The sequence below is a fragment of the Mus musculus genome, chromosome 14 (genome assembly GCF_000001635.26).
Source record: "Mus musculus strain C57BL/6J chromosome 14, GRCm38.p6 C57BL/6J".
NCBI lineage: Eukaryota > Metazoa > Chordata > Mammalia > Rodentia > Muridae > Mus > Mus musculus.
The window spans coordinates 21,380,928-21,393,425 of NC_000080.6; the positions used below are offsets into that span (position 1 = coordinate 21,380,928).

The 12,498-nt window shown below is 40.4% G+C and overlaps 1 protein-coding gene across 2 annotated transcripts in view; it reads left to right on the forward strand.

The window, feature by feature from the left end:
* Adk (adenosine kinase) overlaps window positions 1-12,498 on the forward strand; it is a 395,996-nt gene that overhangs the window by 328,354 nt on the left and 55,144 nt on the right. For both annotated transcript variants that reach the window (NM_134079.4, NM_001243041.1), the window contains exon 9: window positions 576-690. In NM_134079.4, the coding sequence (NP_598840.1) occupies window positions 576-690 (115 nt within the window). The remainder of the gene's footprint in view (window positions 1-575; window positions 691-12,498) is intronic.

Sequence of the window (12,498 nt, forward strand, 5' to 3'; positions counted from 1 at the left end):
TAAAACTTGACTTGATATTTATTTGCTGATGGTAAGGATCTTTTCTGGTGGTGGGGGCTAGTGCTTGGGCTTGGTACTGGCTAGGCAGTCATTCTACCAACAGACAAGGTCTTCACCCAAAAACTCTGCTAAGCTTCAGGAGATTTAAAGTAGTTTGGGTTTGTTTTTGTACTGGGAACTGAGCCTAGGTCCTTTCATAAGACAGGAAAAATGTTTAAAAGTATATCCCAATTATATGCCGTTTTAGTCATTACCTTTCAGAGATAACATGTTAACACATTTATAGACTAAATTATAAAGTACCTGAGGTTTGCTTTGAAATACAATGAATGGCAGGTATTGAAGGAGGAGATGAGATAAGACCCTGTCACAAATGTGAAGTTTTGGGCAGACTGATCCAAGAAGCTCTTGGGGATAAATAAATAAAGCTGTCCTCTTTATCTTTGTATGGTTAAAAATCTTTTCAAATGTGCCATATTAAATACTGAGGTCCCAGCAGCAGCAGAATTGTTAACATACTAAGAAAATTTTCCCTTGCCCTACTGATCATGAATTTTTTCCCTTCTTGTTAATAGACTAAAGACATTAAAGAAATAGCCAAAAAGGCGCAGGCTCTTCCAAAGGTGAACTCGAAGAGGCAGAGGACCGTGATCTTCACACAAGGGCGAGATGACACCATAGTGGCTGCAGGTACTGTGAGGACTCTGTGATAAATCCAGGGTTAAAGAGATTAATGGCAACAAAGTTGTATTTTTCTTCTACAGCGAGCCATCCCCAGTCATGTGCCTTCGACAGTGTGACTCCCATACTCCTCCCTTGCACCCTGGGGACGTGATTTTCCTTTCAAGGTTATAATTTATGAAAAGCCAATTGATAAAGCTTGTTTACTTTTTAAATTGGGGGGGTCTCAGTCCAGAAATCTCTTTCTTTTCAAAACAATACCTTTTACATATAAAACCCTTGCATCAGAATAAAATACATTTATTCGATTATGAACAAGTCAAATCCAGAAGTGTTTCTTCTGAATTTTTTCTGTCACTTTTGATTTGTTTTTGCAATACTAGGAATTTTATTTTTGACAGTCTGTGTATTCCTGGCTGTCTCTGGAACTCACCTGCCTCTGACTCATGCCCAACCCAATACTAGAACTCCTATTTAGGGCCTTTTGCATGCTAAACAAGTGCTGTGTGTTGGTGAGCTCTATCCTTGGCCTATTTCTTATACTTTATTTTATCTAACAGTATATTTTAAGAGAATGTCTCAGTGAATACCCCATACTGACCTTGAATTCCTTGTGTAACCCAGACTGACCTTGACTGACCTTGAATTTGTAATCCCCCTGCCTCAGATCCCCAAAGAGCTGGGTTGCTAATTATAACCTCGGATTTTCTTTCAAGAAGACAAATCTCATGTATGTTTTTATACCATTCATAGAAATTCAATAGAAATTTCATCTAGCAATCAAACATATTATTAGTTAATTAATATTTTCAATCTGAGGCTACTTTATAATATATTTTAGCTACTATTCAAGCTAAATTTAAGTGTTAATTCTTTCTGAATGGTTCATCTTAAATCCAATCAGTTAGTTAATGACTTTTATAAATGGTAATATAATTAAGCCAATTTATTTGTTCAGTACTCAGCTGAATGTACATTGAATGTAGCATAATCTTTAAAGATCTGCAAAATAAAATTAATTTACATAAAATGTTAAATATAGTCTAAATATTTTTTTTCTTAAATTTTAGTCTGGGTTCTCATTCCGTAGCCCAGGCTCCCCTTGTAATCTCTGTGTACCCAGCCTGGCCTCAAACTTGGAGCAGTTCTCTTGCTTCAGCTTTCCATGTGCCGGCTGGGATAGTAAGTGCCCACTGAAGTAACTGTTTAACAAAATGGGGTATGGAGAGACACATGAGAAATGATTTACTCATCCTCCTTGTTTACAGACTTACCAAAAGACAAAATCAAGATTTCCTTCAAAAGCAGTCAGTGGATGGCAGTTAAGTGAAATCCCATGAACTAAGACTGGTCAGGTGTTGATTGCCAACGTTGGGCATTGGATACAAGGGGAATCATGGTGCCATTATACCTGCTTAGATATATATTTGAATTTTTAGTGCTGAGAGCTATTGAAAAACTAAAGCAAAATTTCAAACACATTTATATTTGAATTTTTTAGTGCTGAGAGCTATTGAAAAACTAAAGCAAAATTTCAAACACATTCTAGCATGTTAAGTGACTTTCCCAAAAAGATAAATATCCTTGCTAAGCCTTGAATTCTTGAAGGGGCTTAAAATAAGGGGCAGTGCAGTTTAGGAGATGCGCGTAAGCAAAGGCTCCAGGTGCTGGGCAGCCCTTCACTGAGGTGGCAGGCAAAGGCATGTGGTGAAGTTTTGTAAGAAAGAAGTCACCCATGAGAGGGTATTTCTACATGACACACACAGGTCACTCTTCTGCTAGTATGTAGACCAGTTCTGACTGGAACCAGGTAGGCTTCTTATAGGAGATGTAACCCTACCTCCAGGTCCATAAGATGCTACTGGGATGGTCTTTGTGGAGACATACGTTTTTAAGTCTTTCTGTATCCAAGATCATGTCGCATACAAGCCTCTTCCTCACTCTCAATTTGCGTAATTTTCTCCAGAATGAAATTTGGCCTCCCTATCTTATAACTGATTTTTTTGTGTGTGTGAACTTGCTTTATGCTTTATTAACTCTATTAAGCCACTCCTATGAATGCTTCTAGTCGGAAATTTATTTGATGCAAGACATAGCTAATCTTGCCATTCCTACATATGAAAATGAACTTAGAGGATGTGGTATATTGCAACGCATGATAAATACAAGATGGATAGAGAATCTGTTCACTGGTGTCAGCTACAAAAGCAAACATGATAAATGTTAATGCAGTTCTGAGCCCTGGGATAAGCTATTCAGTGTACACGCGTAGCTGAGTCTCTTTGCTGTGTTGTTATTCATGGCAGCCAAATAAATGTCAATAATAAAAGAGAATTAAAGATTTTCATTTCCCAGAGGCAGTCCTCTAATACAGCTTGATCTTTCATTTCATTTGTAATTCGTTCTCATGTCAGGATGCAATCATTCGCCAGGCTCTGGGTGTCATGTTAAGTCATTTAATAATGATTAAGGACATAAAGATGCTTGGCCTGTGGGGCAATTCACAGAAGAGATGCCAATTTGTTATTGTTTTCCCTCCTTTCCTACTGAATATGGATCAGCCTTTTCCCACCTCCTAGCATTAAAATACTAATGGAAGATAGGGAGGGAAAGTGTCCCTTAATTTACCATAAGTGACATTCCAGAATGGTACAAGGCAGTGCTAACACACTTATTAAAGCACTAATTAGGACTCATTGTGCCTTAAACCTCACACTGTGGAGTATTTTCAAATGATCACACTGTTAAGGCATTTAGCAATAATGTTAACAAAAATCAATTCCCTTGCCATTTTTTTTCCTAGAAACCATCTCCTTTTGAGATATGATCTTTATAAACCACTTTTTCTCATAGAGGCTCGTAACTGAAAGGCCGGTGCTATCATATGCAAATAAATCATCGAGTGAGTTTTGAGTAAATGTAAACCTTCCTTTTTAAAGTATCTTCCCCGCTGTAACAATCCCACTCTGAGCACCATTAGGATGGGCATCCTCGGGGAAGTGTGTGAGGATGCCAGTGAAAGGGTCTGGAGGAAAGCTGTATATTTCGAGGAAGTTTCCCCTCAGGTGATAGAGCTATTCTATCTGTTCTCATCTCTCACCTTGAGAATCATCCAGTTAAGTAGTTTGACTCAAGGGCCACGTTTTATGATTCTGTGGAATGGTGGAAGCAGAATAAATAACCAAACACCGTCTTCAGTAAGTCGGAACTTGATAGATGCCGCTTTTTCTTTACTCCATCCAAAAATACCAAGCACTAGGGGCTGGACAAATGGCTCAGTGCTTAAGAGTATATGCTGCTCTTCCAGAAGGCCCTAGTCCAATTCCTAGCATCCATGTTGGACATGTAACTCCAGCTCCAAGGACCCCAATGCCCTCTTCTGGCCCTCTGTGAGTACCTACCTGCATGTGACACACATTCACACAGATACATAAATAAAAATGATTTTAAAGAAAACAAAGTGTCAAGGGGACTGGAGAGATGGCTCAGCCCTTAAAAACACTAGCTACATCTAACAATGTCCTAAGTTCTTTTATTATTGGTAAATGGAGGTACTAAAGTAACCTCTCATCTTCCCAAGTCCTTAAATCAACTTCATCTTAGCTCTCCTGCTCTCCAGACACACAAAGTGCTCTCTAGCACTGGATAATAAAAAAATAAAAAGAGTTTGTGTAAAACTCAGAAAGCACACGATACAAAATGATGCAGATTCTAGGGGTTAGAAAGATGGTTCAGCAGTTACAAGCACCTGCTGTCAGGCCATTAGGTCTGAGTTTGGATCCCAACACTCATCTAAGAAGGACACTCCCCATGTTCACCAGTAGCCCGGTTCCAAAGCAGTTGGAAACAGAAGGATGACTGGGGCTTGCTGCCTTCCACCCTAGTCAAGAAAACACAAGCCGCAGGCTTAGAGAGAGCCTCTGCTTTGAAGGAACAGATGGAGGAGGATAAAGGGAGATACTTAACTCCTTCTCCTGGCCTCCGCATTTGTGTGCACTCCACTCACACACATAGAAAAGTTCTATATAAAGTCTTCCCTGGAGTGGTTAAGAGAATAATGCCAGCTACAATTCCAGCTACTCCTGCTACCAAGTATTCATGTACATCACCTTGAAAAGTCTAGCTGGAAAGCTGGTTCAATGGTTAAGAGTCCATACTGCTCTTGTAGGAGACTCAAGTTCAATTCCCTGTGCCCAGGTCAGACAGCTAAGAGCTGTCTGTCACTTGAGCTCCAAGGGATCCAGCACCTCTGGCCTGCCCAGGCACGTGCACTCACGTGCTCATGCCCACACTGAGACATGCATGCATATACACACTTAGAATAAATACTATTAGAAAAGAAAATGTCATCTTTGCAGCAACCAGCTTTAAAGGTTGATCTTGTTGACATAGGTTGGTGATAGTACGAACAATTTAAATGACATCCATTTAGAATGTCTGTATGTGGTGTGGGGGATTTTGCCTACATGCATGTCTATGCACCGCATGGGTGCCTGGTGCCCAAGGAGTCCACAAGAGGGCATTAGATCCCTTATAACTGGAGTTACAGTCAGTTGTGAGCCACCAGAGATGCTGTGAATCAAACCCAGGTACTCTGGGAAAGTGGCCAGTGTTCTTAAATCTCTGACTATCTCTCCAGACCCACTGGTAAAAACTGGTGTCTGGGGTAAGGTAGGGGTATAGTAATGCCCGCCCACCATGGCATAAGTATAGAAACAGGGAGACAGCTTACAGGAGTTGGCTCTTTTCTCCCATCATTTAGGTCCCAGGGATTGAACTCAGGTCAGCAGGTTTGGTAATGCCTTTACCCTCTAAGCCACCTTGCCAGACCCTCTCCCTTCCTCTGGTGAGATTTTAATAAATAGTCCTTACCTTGTGAACAAGTGAGTTGTTCCTGCAGAGCTTTGTTATTAACCAAGAAGTCAAAATATTGTTGGACCTGGGCATGGTAGCTCATGCCTATGATGCTAGCACTCAGGATACTGAGGCAAGAATTCTCATTCAGACTAGCCTGGGCTACAGGGTGTCTTAAGGTCAGCCTGGGCTACAAAGTGAGACCCTGTCTTTTAAAAAGCAAAATAAAACAAAAGTAATTTAGAATATCATGTGGGATAATTTAGAATATCCTGACAAAATTATATTGTGCGTGATTTGTATAGTGTATTGTTCTCAGTCCTGAAAAAAATACAACTTCCCCCAGCTGCCATGTTTCTCTCAAACAGGATCCTGCTGCAATGCAAAAGAGCCCATACTGAGAAAGTAGTGTTGGTTTCTACAAGGATCTGTTAAGGCAGATTAATGCAATGCAGACTACACATATTAAAACTTACATATTAATGCAATATATACTAAAAACTTATACAGTCAAACTTACATATACTTTCCTTTAAAATGCCAAAAAAGTGTACTGAGCTCTAATATGCAGACTTGGTACAACGTTTTAATTATTAACTTACGTTCATGTAACTGCAACCACATAAAGAAACACAGCCCCATGACTGTAACAGGAGGATCGTGAGTTAGTTTGATGATAAGATCACTTAGCCGGACCCTCTCCAAAGGAGGGAGGGATGGGGAAGAGGAGAGAGACACAGTACCACAGCCCTTCAGAAACCCCTCTCATGCTCCCCACCAAGTCTGCCCCACTCCTAGAAACCGTTTTCTCACCTTCTCTTGGTAGCTGTTAGTCCTGGTTTGGAATGGATTCACTAGTGTGCAGAATTTTTGTATGGCACTGTTTCTATCCTTAACTTGCACACTTCCTATCTTTTTAACAACAAAGATGACCCCAGGAATGTGATGTATTTTTTCTGTTGCTTCCTGAATCTTTGCCAAGGAACTCAGTTTCCCTTCCTCGGAGCACGGTATTCAGAAACACGAATCTGGACTCCTTGAGCTCCTCATTGCTTCTAGGCCTTTGGAGCAGAGCGTGGCAAGATGCGTATTATGCATTATAATAAGCTGTGCATGCATGTGACGGTCGCTCCAGCCTGTGCCCTTTCCTTGTTTATAACTTTCCCTCCCGCCTTGGGTTCTAAATGCATTGTTGCTTGTCCCATCATAAAGTCGTTTTGGATTGTTTACCCACACCCTTGTGAGCGCCTGTTGTACTTACAGTAAGCGTCTGTCATCTGGAGTCACTTGAGCTGCTGCTTTCTTCCATCCACATGCGCAGGGTTACAATATTCATTTGTGATACAGGTATTTTCTTTGGCTGGTATGTATATTCTATCTTGGTTTCCGTTTATATCCTGGTTAATTTTTTTTCAATGAATGAAATTTATCCTTTGTAATGTCAAATCCTACAGATAGTAAAGATTTTGATCTTTCAGTCCCAAATTTCCAAAGGATTGTACCAGTCTCCACTCTAACCAGTATATGGCACTCTAATGATTCCAGTGCTCCGCTAGCATTTGTTACTGTGTATCTTTTTAATCATAGCCATTCTGGTGAGGGCATAATGGTATTTCAATATGCTTTGGCTGGAATTTTCCTGGTATATAGTAAGTGTGCATGTTTGCACCTAAGTAACTTGTAGGATATTTCTTTTGAAGTCTCTCTTCCATACTGGGGGGTCTTTTCAACTTAAAATTCTTTTTTTGTACCTTGCATTTGATATCATTTTTGTGTGACAAGATTTTATTATGTAGCCCAGGCTGGCCTCAAACTTGCAATCCTCTTGCTTCACCCACAACCAAGTACTAAGAGTATAGTCATTAATGCTTCCTTAAGTCTACTTGGATATGTTGGCCCTGTTCCCCCTTCTCAACTTAGGCATTTTTCTGTATTTCATTGAATAGTTTTCTGTGCCTTTATTCTGTATCTTATTTATCTCTGATCATAACTAATACTTGATTTCTTTTATTAATTTTTTTTTTGTGATAAAACAACCAAAACCAGCTTAGGGGAGGGAAGAGTATATGTCCACCTACAGGTCATAGTTTGTCACTGAAGGAAGGCAGGACAAGAACCAGAAGTAGTTGCTTGTTGGCTTGCCATAAGGTTCATACTTAGCTAACTTGCTAATACAGCCCAGGACCATCTGCCCAGGTGGGTTGGTCCTTATGACATCAATTAACAATTTAGAAAATTCCCCACAGACATGCCCATAAGCCAGTTCGTTTTGGGTAATGCCCCAATTGAGACTCCTTCTCAGATAGCCCTAGGCTGTGTCAGGTTGACACTTACAGCTGACTTGGGCACTCTTCTAGACCACAGTCATAGCTTTGATCTCTTTCTCTTAACGGTGCCCCAGAGTATTTTGTTGGGTTTTATTTCTTTTTGGATGGTTTCATGTCAACCACTCCATCTTTCCGTATCTTGGGAGCTTCTCAATGTCGTGGTGCCTTGCTCTCTCACACCAGTGTTAATAAATGAAGGAGGGGGCAAGGAAAGTGAAGCAGAATAAAGGGAAGAGAATGTGAGTGGGGGAAGATAGAACAAGTCCAGTTGTGAAATAGATTTTATGATATGTGAATAACACTAGGTAAATGGGAATAGAAATGAAAAGCATAAAAGTTTTAAAAGCAAAGACATCCAACAGTACTTTTTAAATGAAAAGAAGGAATAAAGAGAGTCTGTTTTGTAAAATAAGGCAAAGAAGGAGCATGAGGTAGTCACTGGAGAAGAACACTTGCCATCAACTCAACAACCTGAGTTGATCCAAAAAACCCTACTGATGGGCTTTGTGTTTTGTTTTGTTTTGTTTTGTTTTGTTTTTAAGAAGACAAAGCATTAAAGAGGCTTTTCTCTGAGTCTCCCAGTATTGGAATCAGTCTGGGGTGAGGCTGGTTTGCTGGATTGTATTGTAGCTCCTTTGTGTTGCAATGGTTTCTGCTACTGTCCTATGCTGGCTGAGGACTGGTCCAGCCACAGGTAGATATGATGTCAGTGTTAAACTCTGTTCACTTTACAGACTTACTTCTTTCTTTGTGTACCTGGAGACTGCTAGCCCACAAATGTTATATTCTGTAGATCAGGCAGGTTACTCTTCTTTCCAGAGTAAACCACCCCCACCCCATCCTGCCTGGAACATTCAGGGGCATCAGGGTTCCTGGGCAAGGGATAGATAGTTCTCAGTACATAAAGACGAGATAGCAAAAGGCCTGGAAGGGGAACAAAGGGTAATGGGCACTCTGCCTGCTGCTGACAGTTTTCAGGCCCTGTGTGTCAGTCAACTATGGGGGAAGAGGTATATGATTGCCACTCTGGTCACCCACTCTGCCAGGGTTGCAGATGGAGGCTGTTTCCCTCTTCGTTGGCTTTCTTTTCTCCCTGCTTTTAACTCTCCTGTCACCAGCTTGATCACCCATGGACTTCCTGTTTCTATCCTCAGAAGTAGTCTCTGTTACCCTGACTCTTCTTACTCAGTGTTACCTGGAGTAAATGTCCCGCCTCACCCTGGGCCTCCCACCCCTGATCTGCATAGCTGGAATCAACATCAGAGAAAGAGTGAGTCCCACTTCCCAGGGCAAATCCTCTCCATTGAATTCTGTATGACACACTTGCCCTCTGTGACTCATGTTTTCATGAAGGAATTATTTCACCATGTTATTTCCTCTGCATATGGTTTAAACCTGTAGTGCTTAGAAGGTTGCAGGAGGAACGGTGGCTGGAGACCCAGAGAACAAAGGCCCTGGAAGGTCTGTGGAACCTTCCCAGGGTTCCTTTATCTGCCTGAGCTGCTGTTGTATCTCGGTACCCAGGAACTTCTGAGACAAACCATGACCTTGACTTTCTGCGCTATGAGATTGGATTTGCCATTTTATATCTATCATAAATTAGAGATCATTGCAAGGTTGCTGTGAAGGATCAGCTTTGCTGTTTGTTATGATCACATCAACACTGTGTTTGCAGATAGCCCGTCTGGGGTCTGTTAAGCATTTAAACCTTAAGCCTTCATAACAAATCCGTAAATATTAACGATCTTCAGCCTTAACTCTAGGAACTTTTGGAACTTGGATCATGGAGAAGTCAGGGCAGGTTTGGAAATAGACTGGTGTTTCTTGGTTTCTATCATAACATTTGTATATTCAAATTAATCTTGTTAGATTTTTTTTAATACAAAGATCTGTTGGAAGAAAAGGAGAATATCATGTGTTTTCATTTCATTTCATTTTGAGATCATATTTACTTTTATTTTGTGTGCGTAAGTGTCTGCTTGAATGTGCTTATAATGTCTGTGCAATAGGTGCTTGTAATGCCTGCAGAGGCCAAAAGATAAAATCAGGTCCCTGGGACGGAGTGCAAATACTGGAAGGCTCCATGTAGGTACTGTGAACCAAACCTGGCTCCTCCGGAAGAGCCACCAGGGTTCTTAATAGCTAGTCATCTCTCCAGCCCTAAATCATATTTTTTAAGTACAGTTGGCTAGAGTAAGCCTTTAGCTGTCTCTTTGTTGGTATTTGAGCATATGAAGCAGATCATAATCAAGGAGTCATTAGATTTCTTTGACAGGTGGCAATAAGAGTCCAATTCAGCTTGCTACTTGTTAATTTATCTATAAAGCATGGTCACATTTGTCATTATTGACAATCATGACAATTGGTCTGGGTTCTGTCTGCTGTTTATGTGTAGTACTATGTATTAAGAAATCTCAAGAGACCAATAGCACGGGTTCCTTCCGGTCTGTCTGGGCCAGCGCCCTGAGCAGACCTTGGGTGGAAACTCTACAGCCAGCCCCACAACAACCAGAGGCAGCTCCACTCCCAGGTGCTCCAAGGTGCCCAGGATCAAAGGATCACAGGATCACAGGAGCTTGGTCACACCAGGATCTCAAGGTCCCAAAGGCAGCTTGACTCCCAGGAGCTCAGACACACCCAGGATCTCAGGATTGCAGGATCCCAAAATCACAGGATCACAGAGACATCTTGACTTGGAGGAATTCAGACACAACCAGGATCACAGGAAGAACAGGCTCCATTCAGACATAACTAGGGCAGGTAGCACTAGAGATAACCAGATGGCGGGAGGCAAGTGTAAGAACATAAGCAACAGAAACCAAGGTTATTTGGCATCATCAGAACCCAATTCTTCCACCATAACAAGTCCTGGATACCCCAACACACTGGAAAGGCAAGATTCAGAAATAAAATCACTTCTCATGATGATGATGATAGAGGACATTAAGGAGGGCATAAATAACTCCCTTAAAGAAATACAGAAGAACACAGGTTAGCAGCTAGAAGCCCTTTAAGAGATTTTTGTTGTTTCCTCTTTAAGAGTTACAGGAAAACAATCAAATAATCGAAGGAAAAGAACAAAACCATCTAGGATCTAAAAGTGGAACTAGAAACAATAAAGAATCACAAAGGGAGGTCCCCAAAAACCCTGGATTTTGAAAACCTAGGAAGGAGATCAGCAGTCATAGAGCAAGCATCACCAACAGACTACAAGAGATAGAAGAGAGAATCTCAGGTGCAGAAGATACCATAGAAAACATTGACACAACAGTAAAAGAAAATGCAAAAAGCAAAAAGCTCCTAACCCAAATCATCCAGGAAATCCAGGACACAATGAGAAGACCAAATCTAAGGATAATAGGTATAGAAGAGAGTGAAGATTCTCAACTTAAAGGACCAGTAAACATCTTCAACAAAATTATAGAAGAAAACTTCCCTAACCTAAAGAAAGAGATGCCTGTGAACATACAAGAAGCCTACAGAACTCCAAATAGATTCGACCAGAAAAGAAATTCCTCCTATCACATAATAATCAAAATACCAAATGCACTAAACAAAGAAAGAATTTTTAAAACAATAAGGGAAAAAGGTCAAGTAACATATAAAGATAGACCTATCCGAATTACACCAGACTTCTCACCAGACTATGAAAGCTAGAAGATCCTGGGCAGATGTCATACAGACCCTAAGAGAACACAAATGCCAGCCTAGGCTACTATACCCAGCAAAACTCTCAATCACCATAGACAGAGAAAACAAGATATTCCATGACAGAACGAAATTCACACAATATCTTTCCACAAATCCAGCACTACAAAGGATAATAGATGGAAAACACCAACACAAGGAGGGAAACTACACCCTAGAAGAAGCAAGCAAGTAATCTTTTAACAAACCCACACAAACATAATTCCACCTCTAACAAGAAAATTAACAGGAAGTAACAATCACTTTTTCTTAATCTCTTAATATAAAAATTAATATTACCAACATATCCTAATCAATTGAAATTCAAAAATATGAGAAATTAGAAATTTGTCGACTGTCATCCCATGGTCTCTCTAATTTGGTAATGGGAGAAATAGGTCCAATATTGTACAACCCATATATACTTTCTGCTTATTTGTACATGACAGGATCTTGCTGTGTGCCACATAATGGTCTTGAAATCATGCTTCTTCTATCTTAGCCTCTTTATTAGTAGGAGTGTTTATTTGATGTTTTTATACTATACTATGGTTTTCAGAAGAGCTTACATAATTCAAAATTATTTATATCCCGGGGGATCTCTCCGGGAGAAGCTGGGGAACAAAAGGGAAAGAAGAATGTGATGTAAGTCTATTTACTAAAAATATGTTTTTAAGCCAGGCGTGGTGGTGCACGCCTTTTATCCCAGCACTCAGGAGGCAGAGGCAGGCGGATTTCTGAGTTCAAGGCCAGCCTGGTCTACAAAGTGAGTTCTAGGACAGCCAGGACTATACAGAGAAACCCTGTATCGAAAAAAAAGAAAAATGTTTTTAAGTGTTAACAAATTCAGATAAATTGAAATTATGTATCTTTTCTCATCATAATGCAACAAAACTTAAATCAAAAAAAAAAAAAAGAAAGAAAAAAAGAAGCATTTTTGTATTAAAAA